The following is a 14,862-nucleotide window of genomic DNA, read 5'->3' on the forward strand; positions in this document are numbered from 1 at the left end:
ATCACAACACAGTAAAAAAAATCACCCTCCTCTTTTTTTATCCCCGTGGAGCAAAGATCCAATTCAAGAATGGTTTCTGCTCTGGTGGGTCCAGCCAGGAGTTGAAATAGTCAGAAGGCTGATACAAGAACTGAGGGACAAAAGCTTCACTCTGCAACAAGACCACGGAACCACCGTTGCTGCTGGATCTGCTGCATCTTCTCAGGTCACATCTGAACAACCTGTGGGTAGTAAGCTTTGATATCTTGCCTATGGAGAGCAGAGCGACTAAATATTTCAACTTACCAACACAATACACAGTGTGTTTTATTTGGAAGCTAAACTAAATATTTCAACTTACCGACAAAATAATTTGTCTTGGAAACAGTTAGACATGTGTACAGAACTAGAAAAGGAATCAGAAGTCTTGAGCATTTGTTGGACAGAAAAAAAAAAGGAATGGCAGAGATTAACTCGCTAGTCATTGTGCAAAGGTAAAAACGCGTCAAGTTGGAATTTAGTCGGTGGAGGAGTCTGATGCTTCCTTGTATTTAAAACTGTCATTCATGCAAACAAAGACAATCAGTTAACATGGCTAAAGAGAGATCATATATAATTGCTCTTCTTCTTCTTCTTCTTTCTCTGCTTCTGTGTTTTTCATCTCAATCTCAAGTTGGTGTTGCCGAGGCCAAACGTCACACACGTTAGTATTTCTATCCATAATTTTCAGTTATTTTAAAACTGTTCAAGTTACTATATACCTGGTTGTTTTATCTAGAAATTTGCTCGATCATGACCTCTATGTACACCAACAGATTCAGCACATATCGTCACATAATGCCGAAGTCTTCTTTTTTTTTTTTTTTTGTAGTTGCTACCAGGTATTCAGATTCTCGATGCGCCAATAAAATTCTCAAAATTCCAAGTAAATTTCTGTTACAAAATTAGAAAACAAACATTCTTAAATAAATTGTCTGTACATAGTTATGGTTCAAGTTTGCTGAGGGGGTGTAAACTAGCGCCAGTGCTAAAGAACCTAATAATATGAATTTGCACGTCTTGGAAAGAGATTCACTTCAATTCAGAGAATGGGAGATGACAAGTAAGAAGTAGGAATGAGATTTTGGTTTGCCACAAGAAGTATAGCATAGACATAAAGAAAATTTTGTCTTTTACATTTTCAAAGTAAGCTACACTTGATGTAAAACAATGGCTTTTTGATTTGAATAAATTTAACATTCAATTCAAAAAAAAAAAATTTGGACGTCCTGGCTCCAAATTTTGGGACATTGTTTTATAGCTTCCAAGTTATTATTTTTAACATTAAAAGTGTTTATGGTATTTTAAATCTCAGAACCTGAAAATCAAAGGATTACACCTCACTCGAAGTCACCCAAAGGAAAAGGACCATAAGTGATAAAATGAAGTTTTCAAAAAGTGAAGGAGAGTACAAGAAGAGTCGACTTTATAATTGTGTAACTGTTAAAAGTCTATCATGGATTTGCTTATACATAAATCAATAAATGTTTCATAAACCAGATATATTCCAAAAACTTATGTGGAATTTTTAACCTAAAAAGAGAAATAGTCTTCAATTATGTTTCTCTTTTAGCATAAACAATTAAAACCGAGAATCTGTTAAATCAATAAAAATATAGGGTTGCTATAGAACCTAAAGTGGCTCTTGAAAAAGGTGGCAGTGAAAGTAGGATACTGAAGCAAACAGTGAAGGAAGTGCAACACATGAGTTACTTTTCTATAGATGAGAGCTGAATGATGTGCTTGTTAACACAAAAAAAAAACCTGAATGATGTGCTGATGTAAGAAGAGTCATGTAAAGGAGACTAACACCTAAGGGAAGTAGGGAACTAAACTCAAAACATGGAAAAGCAAAATTGCACAGAACATCTAACACCATGAAAGAAGCATCTGTGGAACTGAAGAATGCATCATATAAAACACTTTGGGAATGTCAAACCGAAGCATGCAGCAATATCATTGCTCTAGAGTAAGCTATGATCCCTTTCTTTTCACTGTTTGTATATTCATCTACATTAGTGCAACTGGTATCTTGAAGAATGTATAATTTTTCATATAAATTTCTGATGAAATAACAAGAATTCACCTACCAATGAAAAAACATTGAAGATGCTAAGAAACTATCAACACTCTACAATCTTTCTCTCACTACTAAGAAACAAAAGATGATTGAGAACTTCTCTCTACCACATTACAACACAGACCAAAAAAACCTTTCCCTCTCATCCTTTTTATCACCCCTGTGGAGCAAAACTCCAATTCAAGAACGGTTTCTGCTCCGGCGGGTCCTCCTGCCAGGAGTTGAACTCATAAGAAGGCTGGTACAAGAACTGAGGCACAAAATCTTCACTCTGCAGCAAATCCATGGAGCCACCACCGAACATGGAAGCATCAAAAGCATTCTCAAACTCCCCCCATTTAGGCTCGCTCTGAACCTCCCTCGCATCCGGCGACACCACGCGACCCCCCGAGCTGCTCGAGTCATCCTCTTGCAACGTCGGGTAAGTCGAGTCCGACGCATCGAAAGGCGATGAAGCCGCCGTCATGGTCATCGGTTTCTCATCAGCAGGGTAGTACTTCTCCATGGTCCCTTTCTTGTTGTAGATTCGACATAACACCCAATCATCAAGCTGTAATTAAAAAAAAAAAAATTAATAATCTAAATCATTATTACATTCAGACAAACAAAAAAAAAAGGATAAGACAGAACAGAACATACTCGAAGGTTGTTCTTTTTGTTAACAGAAGCTGATCTGTCAACATTAGCGAGACGATACTCGTGCATGATCCAGTTCGTCTTAATCCCTTTGGGAGCTTTCCCAGCGTAGAACACGAGCGCTTTCTTAATACCCAGCGTCTTCGGTTTACCGATCGGTTTATCAGCTCCGGTGGCTTTCCAATAACCGGTTCCCGCCGCCCGGTTAGGACGCGAACCGTTTGGGTATTTCCGGTCTCGTGGCGAGAAGAAGTACCACTCTTTCTCTCCGTACAGAGACATCTCTGTAATAAAAAAACAAAAAACAAATCTCTCGATTAGCAAACGATTCTCGAGAAAAATCTCGATTAATGATTAGAAAACCAATTCGATTTTTACCAGGAAGCTCCCAAGGGTTGAACTTGTAGAGATCGATTTCGGCGATGACCGGAGCAGAGATCTCCTCCGATGCGCATTTCCGGCAAAGGTAGAATTGCACAAGCTCTTCGTCCGTTGGGTGGAATCGGAATCCTGCTGGTAAGTTTAGCCCTGCTTTCATTTTTTTTTCAAAAGTCTTCTCTTCTCTTCGAGATCTGGGGTTTGTCTGGTGAAGATTGGAATCGAGGAGATGAGAGTGAGGAGACGAAAGGTTTTATAAGGACGAGAATTGCGGAAATTAATCTAATTTAATTTAATTTAAGATAGAGAGGGATGACACGAGGGGAGATTTTTTTAAGCACGTGCGGCAAAACTCGGCCGTTTTCTCTTCTAAACGCTGACGGCAGCCAGCTGGGGACGTACGTGGCCTAGTGTTAGTGGATGGTCGACGTAGTGAAAAGTAGTGATGATGTCACTGCTTGCGTCACCCGCGCCCTTTGTAGATTGTTGACCGACCTAAGTGTGTGTCAGCACCTTGATCCCCTGCTTCAAGTGTAGCTTATCCATTTTGTTCAGAATTGGTAATGAGATCTTTTTTTTTGGGTCTAACTTGGTAATGAGATTTATAAAACTTTCAACAGTTGTATTGTAGAGTGAGGGAGGAGTAAATAATCAAATACAATCCTTTTAATTAATTTGAGGAGATCTAGTAATGCGTATTTATTACTCTATGTATTATATTATATTAAGTATCGTTGTAAAGAATTTTTTCCGTTACAAAATAAGTATCGTTTTCAATTTTCAATGTAAAATTTATTAATTTTATTTAACAATTAATTTTTCTATTGGTTGAAATATGGTTACCTGTATAAGTAATTGTGTTTTCATATAAAAAATATACAAAATTAATTATTTTTTAATATGTGTGCACAAATTCAAAGTGACATTTAAAATGAAACAGATGGAGTAATACTTAAAAAATTTTGGCTCGCTATTATTCCATATGTTTCGAAAAATAAATGTTTTAAAAAAATATGTTTTAAAATTTCACACATATTAAAAAAATATATGAAATTTTGATTATTAATAAATTATTTTTGTACGTAACTATTTTCCGTAACTTTAACCAATACAATTTCAATAAAAAACTATTTAAAAAAAATACAATTTACTATTAATTAATATATTGACAATGTATTTTTTTTTAATATAAAACATGTATCTTTTTAAGAAGTATAATTTAATTTAAGATTCTTAACTAAGATTATTTATGTTTTCTCATATTTGTTTTTTTGTGGGAACAATAAATGTCCTCAGCAGCCATACTTTTATTATATTCAAATGGATACACTATTGTTAAACATTGCTGAAGATAAGTCAGAATTCCTTGAGGTGGAAGTTTTGGGTGTGTCTTGTGATTGGACAGCCGATGATGAAACTACGGTGGGCTTTGTCGCAGTATATAAGAACTTCTTCCTTGAGCGAAGCTCGCGTCATGGCTAATGATGGATGAGGTCATCTAACGTTGAATCGTAGTCTAGTTGTGCAATAGCCAGTCGTAGTCACACACTCGCGGCTTCTTTTTTTTGTTCCTTACATAATCTGTATTTTAAACTAGATTTTTCGCGACTTGCAGTATTTGTACAATATACTCTGATTTGTTTAAGTTTTTTAAAGAATAAACATGAAGTCTCTTCTATGTGAAAATCTTTTAAATGAAAGTTGAGGTATGTGTGTATTAGGGACTGACGTGGGCGTGTTCCCCGTTTGATGATCATCATCACTTACGTTTCTTATCATATATATAAATATGATTATGTTCTCTTCAAGTTGGTGTTGTTTAAGACTTGGTCTTTCATTTTAGTATTAGAATTCCATTAATGTATAACACGAACTTTTGTTGGTCAGACATGACTTTTTGTCAATTATGATTTTTATTTATTGATATAATAACGCAGATATTTGTATAAGTCGTATCGTTTCATACACATAATTTTATTTTAATAATTAAGAGCAATGAAGACTTGTAGTTGTACTATGCATGTATTCATAATTGCCTCCCCATTCGTAACACTAATCTTGGGAGTTTATCGGATGTGAATTTTAAGTAAGAGTTAAGCCATTTATAACAGTTTCATATATATTTTCTCCAAAATTTGTTTAAGTATAACAACTTCAAAAGTTTAATAACTTCTGAGTAAGAACTTAGAAAATTATCATCCTGATAACATCATATTAAAATAGAGTTACATAACCAATGGTACGTAACAAAAACATTTTGAATAGCAAGAAAAGAATTAGGAAAACAGAAATTTACTAGAAACATTAAAATTCACCATTAATTAACCATTACGAATATAATATTCTTTTCAGGTAAAGCTACCAATAAAACAAGATAGAGTACTTAAAACAAACCCTAGACTATTATAAGAAGCGCCCTAATCATAATGATATGAACAAGTTGTTTATTGTCGTTTTGGGGTGGTAACAATCAAGTTATTTATAAGTAAAAGATACGAGTCATAGGACCAATAGAATAATATGATTTTTCCAATTACAAAAATCAGATAAATTGTATCTGGACTTGATCTGAATTTGTTATTATACAAATAGAGAAATCGACTTCATACTTTTTGCAGTTGTTTGTTTAGTTCAAGTCGTTGTGTGAATTGAAATAGGAAGCTTCGTGGAGCTTGATGTTATAGCTGCCTAACTTGACCTAAAACATATAAATATATACCTTCTTTTTGTGGTGGATTATTACTTTATGTGTTCTGTCGTATTTAGGTCTTTTAGGAATATGCTTAAGAAGTTGGATAAGGAGACAAGCTGGGACCTCGTTGTCGAATATTTAACAACATGGAGGATCGCATAACATACTATTCATATGACTACTTGTCTTATTCGATGATATAAATATTTTATAACTCGTGTGTATGTAACAGTAAAATCATTTCTACGACATGATGATTTTGAAAACGTGGATTGTGTTGTAGAATTTCCATTGAGTATGAGTTTATGACATAGATTGCGACTTCTGAACTTAACAATACTCGATACTAATGGGCCATATGCAGCAACATAAAGACAACATGCCAAATTTGGGCCTTTATATGGGCCATTACGAAAATTGTAGCTGCAGGCTCTCAATTATTCAGTGCTAGAGATTGTAAACAGTTGGATTACACAGAGGAAACATTGCGACTGTCTTAGATACTGCATCAACCAACAGATGCTTGAGTAGCATTATGTGCTGAGGTGTTGCTGTTTAATGATGCAGCCACCGCTTCACGCTCCTTCCGGATTCGCTCTCTCTATCAAAATTTCAATGTAAACAACAGAGTAACAAAAAGCCAAAGTTAGTCAGAGATTGGCATGTGCACACAAAAAGAGTGGAAGTTTTAGCATTTGGTAATATTACTAATATGACTTGAAGCAGAGCATTATATAACATGACAAAACGCTCCAAAAGATGGAAAACTATACACAGACACAAGAGAGATTCACGTACTTAAAAGAAATGTTAATCTACACACTTGGAGACAAGAAACATACCCTTCTCTCCCAGTAGGGCAAGAAGCAGACGAAGTCATAGACAGGAGTGATGGTCTGCACCAAAACAGCGTTGATTCCAGTGAAAAGCAAGAGTCCCGTCAAAGGCCTTGTTCTGTGTGGCATCTCTCTTTCTTTCCAAACTCTGTGAAGAATCTTCAGCTCAGTAAATCATTTATTAACATCTCTCTCTCAGTCAAGAGTCAAGATTATCCTAACTAAATCTTAACAAAACATAATCAAATTCAAAAAGCAAAGCATTTACTAGTAGTGAGATTGACTCTCAAGATATTAATAGTAATCAACAAATTAAAATTCTTGTAACAGATCACTGATTGATTGAGAGAAAATGAGAGTATTGACTTACGACGGAGATTCTTCGAAAACTCGTCAGGCGACGAAGAGAGATCTCGGTGGCTTCTTTTTAATTAGGTCTCTGTTTTTATTTCCAAAACGACGCCGTTTAGTTAAGTGAAAGATATAACGGTGGATAAGCGCGCAACGTGGCTACTTACTCAACCAAGAAGGACCTTCCAACGTCCGATCCTCCTCGTCTTCTCTTTTTTCCTTCTTCTTTTATTTCTGGAGATATTTAAAAAAAAAAATACAAAAATTAAACCAAAAAAAAAAACTGAAGAAATCTCGTTTCTTTCATCCGCCATTAACGACCTCTCAAGGTATGCTCTTTGATTTTTTAAATTTATTATTCAAACCTAAGCTTCTATTTTTCTGTGAATTTATTGTCGGTGAAAGTCGATTGATTTATTCTCATTAGTGCCATTTCTCATTAGATCACTTTTCTAATGATAATGGGAATGTTCTTCCTTTTCCCTTTATCTCACCTAAGCTTGCTTGATTCATTACTTAGCTATTCAATGAGTTAATGTTTCTCTTATTTTCAGACATGTTCACCATGTGTCAACCACTTCGGTCTAAGGCAAACTTAGTGATGCTGTTTAAAGGATATAGACGGTTTGTGAGAACAACATGCCGAGTTTCAATCCCTGGAGGTTCTTTGGGAAACGAATTAAAAGCACCTCCAAGGTTTCTTAGGGATAAAAAAATAGTTCCTGATGCTGATCCTCCTCATAAAGAAGATATCCACAAGCTCTATCAACTTTTTGAGCAAAGGTACCATCTTTTATTCAGCATATATATATATATATGATCTTTTAAATCTAATGGCTTTCTTCATTCTCTTGTCTAGTAAAAGACTCACCATCTTGACTGGAGCTGGGATTAGCACTGAATGTGGCATCCCTGATTACAGGAGGTTACTATTGTTCATTCATATTTGATCTAATGGTCTTGGTTTGGTTTTGTAATGATTATTTGACGTGTTATTGTTTGGTGCAGTCCCAATGGAGCATATAGTTCTGGTTTCAAACCAATTACCCACCAGGTGATCTGAAAGCAAGATTGAAGTCAGTGAAAAAAAATTGGATTTGTTTAATTATTTTACTGTCTACAATTCTCTTTTCTACAGGAATTCACTAGATCAAGCCGATCTCGTAGGCGGTATTGGGCAAGGAGTTATGCTGGATGGAGACGGTTCGCTGCAGCACAGCCAGGTCCAGCTCATACTGCTTTAGCATCACTTGAGAGAGCTGGACGAATTGATTGTATCATAACGCAAAACGTTGACAGGTAAAACTTATCAGAGATCTCTCTTCTCTGTTGGATGTTGTTGGCTCTTAAGCTCTAAGTTTCTTAGGTTGCATCATCGTGCTGGGAGTGATCCGCTTGAGTTACATGGGACAGTGTATACTGTTATGTGCTTAGATTGTGGCTTCTCTTTTCCTCGAGACTTGTTTCAGGATCAGCTAAAAGCTCTCAATCCTAAGGTCAGTGTTATATAGCATAACTCGAATCAACTGACTTAATTTACACTCAGCAAAGTTGTTACTCTTACTGTAGTGGGCAGAGGCATTAGAAAGTATTGATCATGGAGAACCAGGATCAGAGAAGACCTTTGGCATGAAACAAAGGCCTGATGGTGATATTGAGATCGATGAGAAGTTTTGGGAAGATGGTTTTCATATACCAGTTTGCGAGAAGTGCCAAGGAGTACTAAAACCTGATGTAAGAACTGAGATAGACACAAAGCATTTAAGTTCTGTTTCTAATTATGTTTTTCTTTTTTTTTTGTAAGGTAATCTTCTTTGGAGACAACATCCCAAAGGAAAGAGCTACTCAAGCAATGGAAGCTGCGAAACAAAGTGATGCATTTCTAGTGCTGGGTTCGTCTTTGATGACAATGTCTGCTTTTCGTCTTGTCAGGTAATGCCAGAGAACAATCTCTTACCATATTTTTTTGAGTTTACATCTTATTGAGGAGCATATGTGTTTCTTTTTGCAGAGCGGCTCATGAAGCTGGTGCAATGACTGCAATTGTTAATATAGGTGTTACCAGAGCTGATGATATTGTTCCTTTGAAAATCAGTGCAAGGGTTGGTGAGGTAAGATGATAGTTTTATCTCTTATCTTCATCCTTCAAAAACTTAGCATTTTTTTTCATCTGATTGGTGCAGATATTACCCAGAGTTCTTGATGTGGGATCACTCGGTGTCCCAGCTGTATAGGGATTTATCAATCAATTGATTGTAACATTCCAATTTTTAATGAATACTTCAGTTCCTGCAATGTATCTTCTCAAGTTGTAATTTTCAACAGAAAATAAAGAGTAATCTTCATTTTAAATGCATAAAATTGACGTCCAAACAAGACTTGTCTGAACCAAAAGAGATAGAAAGATACACCAAAGCTTACAGTTACAGAACATATAGTGTTCTGTCAAAAGGCTTTAGATGATCCAAAAAAAAACAAAAAAAAACACTGAGTCATCTTCTACTAGAGTTTACTACTAATTATACAAACTTTTTAAAGCTAAGAAAGATCAGAGAGCGCCTTGTCGATATCCCCTGCGTGGTTCCGAAGAGTGTTCCACTGTAAGAAAACATTTAAGTGTCAGACATAAGCAGATAACAGTAGAGAGCAAATACATGTGAAAGTCATAAAAATGGGGAGATAGGTGTTAATTTACCTGGTCAACGCTTAGAGAGATACCTGCAACATATAACAACCTTGTCAATGTCAACACGATTACATGTAGAAAGCAAACTAGTTTAGACTGTTTCCTAGAGACAGGCTTAGGAAACTGAAATTTTTTATCAACCAATTTCATGTTGGAACATACAGCATCAACTCAACACATAGAACATAAACATTCCCAATCCAAAGAATCGTTTATTAGAAAACCCTGACATATACAGTTTCTCAATTCCAGACTAGATGCAGAAACAAAAACTGAACTAAACAAGCAGATGAGCAAACACAATGTTACAATGCAAAACAGTGAGAACAAGAGGAACACTAACAAGAAAGAAAAAAAGAGTTAACCTTTCTTGCCGGGGAGAGTTTTGCCGTCCTTGACATAGAACTCACGAATGTCAATCCAAATCTTCCCGTTCCAGTTCCTCACAGAGACTCTCCTATTCTTCGATATCTGAATTCAAACCCCCAACAAAACAACCATAAACCCTAAATTGAGTAAGACACAATCATGACTTAATCATAACCATTAAATGTCACTGTTATTAGAGTAGACAAGAGTCTGGAATGATATAGAAAGAGAGAGAGATGCAGCAGACTTACATTGCAGACGACGATGTCGTCAGACTCCTCGGATTCCTCCGTTGGCTTTGCGACTTTCTTAGCCGGCGCGTGGGCTTCAGATTCGTCATCTGATGCTCGGACACCATCGTCTTTTCGCTTTCCTCTCCACGACATGTTCTCTCTAGCGAATTGACCTGTAAAAAAAAGGCTCTTTTCAGACCAAAGTGAACTAGCACTCGCGAAAATCCGAGAATTACATAATTAAGTAACCGAAAGAGAGACCTTGTCGTGAAGCTGCAGCGGTAGAGAAAGCTCTCTCCTTCTAAAGTTGGACTCTTGAGATACTGAAGGAAAGCGAAACGCTAATGACTCTCTGCTCGCGTATTTATGAAAAGCGAACACCGAACACGCGCGGTTGTAGCGAGTGTGATAAAATTAGAAGTAAAATTGGAATCAGACCGTGTTATATTCGGTTTTTTAACTTAAACCAAAGAAAAAACCATAAACCAAACTAAACCGATACGGAAACAAGTAGCAATCTCTCGATCTGGTTTAGGGGTTTAAGCAGCGATGGCTCTCTGAGCTTCTTCATTAGTGAAATCATCATCGGCGACTTTGTCAACGCTTCTTCTAACTCACTCCAGGTAACTTGGTTTAGTTTTGTCTTATTGCTAGAAGAGAGTCTACGATTTTGGAAGAGTGTAGAGAAAGTAGTTTCATTTCGTGATTTATCTCTGCCTGTGTGCCATTCATCTCCTAGATGCATAGAAAGTGTTTGTGAAAATGCCTCAGTGATTGTTGCTTTGCATTTAATTTCATAGATCTCTCTCCCCCCCACAATTTGGTTTCGAGGGCTTTTGCAAAGTTAATCGATTTCAAATCCTAAGAAACTGTGGATCCCAATGCTTTTAGATCATTTAGAATGAATCTTATAAATTGTTTTTTTTCAGATGATCTTAGTTTAGTTCACTTCATAAACTCAATGTAGATCCTACTATTTGAACCACTTCACTGTACGATATAACGAGATTTCACACCGAAAGTATTCAGTTTTTAGTAAGAATATATCTTATAACATGAACTGTTTTATTTATTAATTCTTGCTTGTGATGAGTTTGTAATTAAGGACTGAGCTTAGCCTAGTTCTGTATGTTCTAAGCTCGTCTTCTTGCTTTATTATAATTTTTCCTTTTTTTCTCTGCTTTGTTTCACTTCAGATTCTAGTCAGAAGCTGAGTTGTGTGACTTGAGATGGCGTCGGAGCAGAGCGGATTGGAAAACCAGGAGAGCCAACCAAACCAAGTGGCTCCTGGTTTTGTAGGAGCAATCGAAGAACAATACAAGAAACTGAGAGATCACGCTGAAGCTTATCCGTATGTTTGGGGTTCTTATACTGTTGTCTACGGCGGTCTTTTCCTTTGGACTGCTTACAGATGGAGGAAGCTGAGGAGAACCGAGGATCGAGTTCGTGGCCTTCAGACCAAACTTAGGAAACTCGTCCAAGACGAACAGGCAGCTCTAACAGCTTCTAAACCTGAGAAATCACTGGACAAGTCTTCTTCAGTTTCTGACAAGACACCAGTGCCTTGATTAGTTATAATCAAAACCATTTTCTCTGTTATAGACTTATGACGAGGTTGGTTTTCAGTATTCAAGAGGTTAAATCTGTTTTGTTACTTACAATGCTTTGTTATTTACCATCATAGGCTTTTTATATAAAGACAAATTCATCATGTACATTAATGAAGAAAAGAATACGCTGAAATGTTGAAACGCGAAAAAAAGCGTTGTTGAACGTTTGCTGTTTTAGCAGAGGGAGGCTCAATAAGTTGAAGCGTTTTGCCTCAAATTGTTTGCGTTATGTCATGTTTATTTAAAGTTTTATTTATTATCGGTACATATCGTTTCTTAAAAGGTTACGTATACATATGGATGTTTTCAAGAAAACGCTGAAATGTTAGAAACGCTGTTGTTTTGGACATAACCATTATCATGTCCAAGAAGCATGACCTTGTCCTGGTTCATGTCTTTATTATAACTACTTGTTTTTTCTTGGCTTGCTACTTTTAGTATTTAGTGAAATTTTTGAATGATTTTTAATGAAGTTAATTCGATCCAAGATTATATATATTCGATCTTAAATATTTTCCCTAATGGGTAAACCAACCACTGCAAAATCCAAGTCATCATTTTAGAAACATGAGAATCCAACGAAGTACTAGAGACTGCTGATAATGGAGGTTTTGCGAGACAAAAGAGATGATGAAAGTAAGAACTAAAAGAAGAGTTTTAGAAAAATATATACAAGGGAGCTCATTGTCATGGTTCAATGGTCTCTCTCAAATGAGCATTTCAGACAAGGAGAGAACCGAATTGGCAGAAGAGGATTCTTGGTTTCAAACCTCTTTTTCACATGTCTGGTCCTTGTCCCATGGACGCAGAAAAGCCATAAGGATCCTCATCATTATCAGCAGCGGAGAAATCAAACTGGCCTTGATTGCTCAGATAAGAGTCACTGGCATTCCCATTTTGAGGTGGTGCTAATGGAGCTGTGAGATCCTGTAGCTCCAAGTACAGCTCCGAGTTTTCAATTAGGTCAAAAGAGGGTGTCCTTGGCATGCTGTTGTGCTGCATATTGCTGAAGTCTGGTAGTTCGCTGAATATGTCTTCTCCTTCTCCTAAGCAGATTGGAGCAGAGACATTGGCATCATGTCTTATCTGTAAAATGATAAATTATGAGACAAAGAAGTATGTCATTAAGACACTAACAGTTGCAAAGCTGCGTTACTAGCCTAGCACGCAGTAATACCCACTAAGATCATATATCATGACACTAAGCAAAAGAAAAATGATGCTGAACACCTACCTCATAGTTGCTGGGCTCAGGGAAACGCAAGAACTCATCCTCGTCAACAAATAGATCCAACATTGAATATAAGTCATCATAGTTGTTGGTGGGAGCTTCAAGGGTCGGTGGTGCCAGAGAGGCAGTGCTGTTAGAATCAAGAAGTGGTGCAGCAGACATAGGAGTGTTAGCCGCATCATTCAGCTGCGGAAGATCTCTGGTAGTAGTAGTGGTAGTAGCTGATAGGTAATCAGAGACGCACGATTCAGATATCATGCCACCAAAACAATCCTTAGTAGGATCACGTGAGGACGATGCCACAACAAGACTGGTTTCTCCGTGAATGATTGCTGGACCGTTGGTAGCAGGAACATCCTCATCGCTCCAGTCTTCATCCTTAAACGGAGCTCCATACTGAGCTCCATTTCTAGGTCCGGGTCCATCTTTCTTGAATAGAACACATAGCACATAAGTATCCTGCAGCTCAAAACACAAGAAATCAACGAAGACAGATACACAAGCACAAGTTGAAATTATATTAGCCATTTTTAGATTAGTATATTACCTGAGGAACATTCTTCTCTGTGAGCACCTTGTCTTCAAGCCTGTACTCATGCATAACCCAATCAGTCCGCTCCCCACGAGGCGACTTACCAAAGTGATAAACAAGAGTCTTAATCTTCCCCGCAACTTCACCGTTGCACAAAACGTCTCTCTCCTTCCCTGTGGTCTTCCAGAAACCACAGGCAGTCGCACGGTTCGCCCTAACTCCAGTAGAATATTTCTTCTCCCTTGGGCAGAAGAAGTGCCACTTCAGATCCCCACTCTTTATAAAGGACTTATCAGGTAAATCAGAAGGTTCGAACTTGTAGATGTCGACCTCAGGAATAGCATCAACGAGGAGCTTTTTCCCCAACACCTTCCTCTTCAAGTAATACCTCACGAGCTCGATATCAGTGGGATGAAACCGGAATCCAGGAGCCAGCTGAGTTTTCCCCATTGGGAGAGAGATCCAAAAGCCAAAAGGGGAAAACTTTCACTATTTGGGAACTGTTTCTTCAAGTTTAGTAGTAACCGAGAACAAATCAAACAGAAAAAATTGCAGAGAAGCTAAGAAGAGAAGAGAGAGGTGAGAGAGAAGGGCTAAGTCCAGTGCCTGAACAAGATGATCTGAAAGCACCACAACTTCCCCCTGCTCATATAACCACAATCACACCAGAGAAAAGATGGGTTCTTCTTGCACAGATCAACAGACATCTGGTGTGCAAACTTATAAAGCCTGTTGTTTAAGACATTGACATACGAAAAGACTTCAACTTTACAACCAAATCATCAAACCCAGAAAGAGTAAAACCCTAATTTCAGGAGCTAAAAGGGGAAAACGAAATTAGACGACTACACAGGGAAGAACATTGCAATCAAAATCGAGAGTCATGGCGGAATTAGAATCAGAGACATTGATTGATTCCGTACCAGGAGAGAGGGGAAATGCTTTGACGGTGGAGGAGACGATCGGCGCGAGTGAGAGAGTCAAAGAGAGTGGCGTGAAAGAGAAGCCATAAGTGAAGAAAGTGTTTTACTTTTGGTCTTGTTAGGGTTTATATTAGATGGAGCTCGTTTACTAAAATGAGGGTGGGCCTATATGCATACAAGGCCGTGAATTACCTTTTTTTTTTTTACTTTTTAAGTTTTAACTTTAAAGTTCACTTTTCTGATTTAACCTATGTTGAAAGTTCTATAAATTCATTTTTTTATTTACA

The 14,862-nt window shown here is 37.2% G+C and overlaps 5 protein-coding genes, 1 long non-coding RNA gene and 1 pseudogene across 7 annotated transcripts; 3 read left to right on the top strand and 4 right to left on the bottom strand.

Moving 5' to 3' along the window:
- The first annotated feature begins 545 nt into the window (after window positions 1-545).
- On the top strand, window positions 546-1,543 carry LOC106396475. The gene is made up of 3 exons (XR_002656560.2): window positions 546-682; window positions 851-1,081; window positions 1,334-1,543. It is a non-coding gene; the product is annotated as an uncharacterized LOC106396475 (long non-coding RNA).
- Window positions 1,544-2,252: 709 nt separating this feature from the next.
- Window positions 2,253-3,272, bottom strand: LOC106396474 (protein ATAF2-like). The gene is given in 3 exon segments (NM_001315818.1): window positions 2,253-2,648; window positions 2,738-3,018; window positions 3,113-3,272. Coding segments are annotated over 3 exon segments (837 nt in total).
- A 2,804-nt stretch (window positions 3,273-6,076) lies between these two features.
- LOC106396797 lies at window positions 6,077-7,112 on the bottom strand. Its single transcript, XM_013837282.3, has 3 exons — window positions 7,011-7,112; window positions 6,647-6,788; window positions 6,077-6,405 (listed from the first exon to the last, which is right to left on the bottom strand). Exons 2-3 carry the CDS (start codon window positions 6,767-6,769, stop codon window positions 6,313-6,315), a joined length of 216 nt encoding a protein of 71 aa, XP_013692736.1. The 5' UTR covers window positions 6,770-6,788; window positions 7,011-7,112; the 3' UTR covers window positions 6,077-6,312.
- A 72-nt stretch (window positions 7,113-7,184) lies between these two features.
- LOC106396795 (NAD-dependent protein deacylase SRT2) lies at window positions 7,185-9,364 on the top strand. 2 transcript variants are annotated; one of them, XM_013837280.3, is made up of 10 exons: window positions 7,185-7,320; window positions 7,546-7,774; window positions 7,851-7,916; window positions 8,000-8,045; window positions 8,130-8,290; window positions 8,358-8,487; window positions 8,561-8,725; window positions 8,796-8,923; window positions 9,003-9,102; window positions 9,175-9,364. In XM_013837280.3, exons 2-10 carry the CDS (start codon window positions 7,548-7,550, stop codon window positions 9,223-9,225), a joined length of 1,074 nt encoding a protein of 357 aa, XP_013692734.1. In that variant the 5' UTR covers window positions 7,185-7,320; window positions 7,546-7,547; the 3' UTR covers window positions 9,226-9,364. The 2 variants fall into 2 exon arrangements, with proteins under 2 accessions (XP_013692734.1, XP_048602695.1); XM_048746738.1 differs by lacking the exon at window positions 7,185-7,320 and having other exon boundaries at window positions 7,512-7,774.
- Window positions 9,321-10,680, bottom strand: LOC106396796 (RNA polymerase II transcriptional coactivator KIWI-like). The gene is made up of 5 exons (XM_013837281.3): window positions 10,541-10,680; window positions 10,298-10,452; window positions 10,043-10,148; window positions 9,687-9,709; window positions 9,321-9,589 (listed from the first exon to the last, which is right to left on the bottom strand). The coding sequence occupies exons 2-5, from the start codon at window positions 10,430-10,432 to the stop codon at window positions 9,530-9,532; spliced, it is 324 nt and encodes a 107-aa protein (XP_013692735.1). The 5' UTR covers window positions 10,433-10,452; window positions 10,541-10,680; the 3' UTR covers window positions 9,321-9,529.
- Window positions 10,681-10,764: 84 nt separating this feature from the next.
- LOC106394628 lies at window positions 10,765-12,106 on the top strand. The gene is made up of 2 exons (XM_013835198.3): window positions 10,765-10,902; window positions 11,476-12,106. The coding sequence occupies exon 2, from the start codon at window positions 11,509-11,511 to the stop codon at window positions 11,845-11,847; it is 339 nt and encodes a 112-aa protein (XP_013690652.1). The 5' UTR covers window positions 10,765-10,902; window positions 11,476-11,508; the 3' UTR covers window positions 11,848-12,106.
- Window positions 12,107-12,427: 321 nt separating this feature from the next.
- LOC106390539 lies at window positions 12,428-14,709 on the bottom strand (annotated as a pseudogene).
- Between the last annotated feature and the right edge of the window lie 153 nt (window positions 14,710-14,862).

Source organism: Brassica napus, chromosome C2, assembly GCF_020379485.1.
Source record: "Brassica napus cultivar Da-Ae chromosome C2, Da-Ae, whole genome shotgun sequence".
Taxonomy (NCBI): Eukaryota; Viridiplantae; Streptophyta; class Magnoliopsida; order Brassicales; family Brassicaceae; genus Brassica; species Brassica napus.

Bases quoted from the DNA above. Each gene is read 5' to 3' on its own strand.
- LOC106396797 (XM_013837282.3), bottom strand. From the start codon at position 6,769: ATGCCACACAGAACAAGGCCTTTGACGGGACTCTTGCTTTTCACTGGA. The intron at 6,406-6,646 runs GTATGTTTCTTG...AAATTTTGATAG, and splicing joins TGCCCTACTGGGAGAGAAGG to AGAGAGCGAATCCGGAAGGA.
- LOC106396795 (XM_048746738.1), top strand. From the start codon at position 7,527: ATGTTTCTCTTATTTTCAGACATGTTCACCATGTGTCAACCACTTCGG. The intron at 8,488-8,560 runs GTCAGTGTTATA...CTCTTACTGTAG, and splicing joins TAAAAGCTCTCAATCCTAAG to TGGGCAGAGGCATTAGAAAG. The intron at 8,726-8,795 runs GTAAGAACTGAG...TTTTTTTGTAAG, and splicing joins AAGGAGTACTAAAACCTGAT to GTAATCTTCTTTGGAGACAA.
- LOC106396796 (XM_013837281.3), bottom strand. From the start codon at position 10,432: ATGTCGTGGAGAGGAAAGCGAAAAGACGATGGTGTCCGAGCATCAGAT. The intron at 10,149-10,297 runs GTAAGTCTGCTG...GTTTGAATTCAG, and splicing joins ACGACATCGTCGTCTGCAAT to ATATCGAAGAATAGGAGAGT. The intron at 9,590-9,686 runs GTAAATTAACAC...GTTTTCTTACAG, and splicing joins TCTCTCTAAGCGTTGACCAG to TGGAACACTCTTCGGAACCA.
- LOC106394628 (XM_013835198.3), top strand. From the start codon at position 11,509: ATGGCGTCGGAGCAGAGCGGATTGGAAAACCAGGAGAGCCAACCAAAC.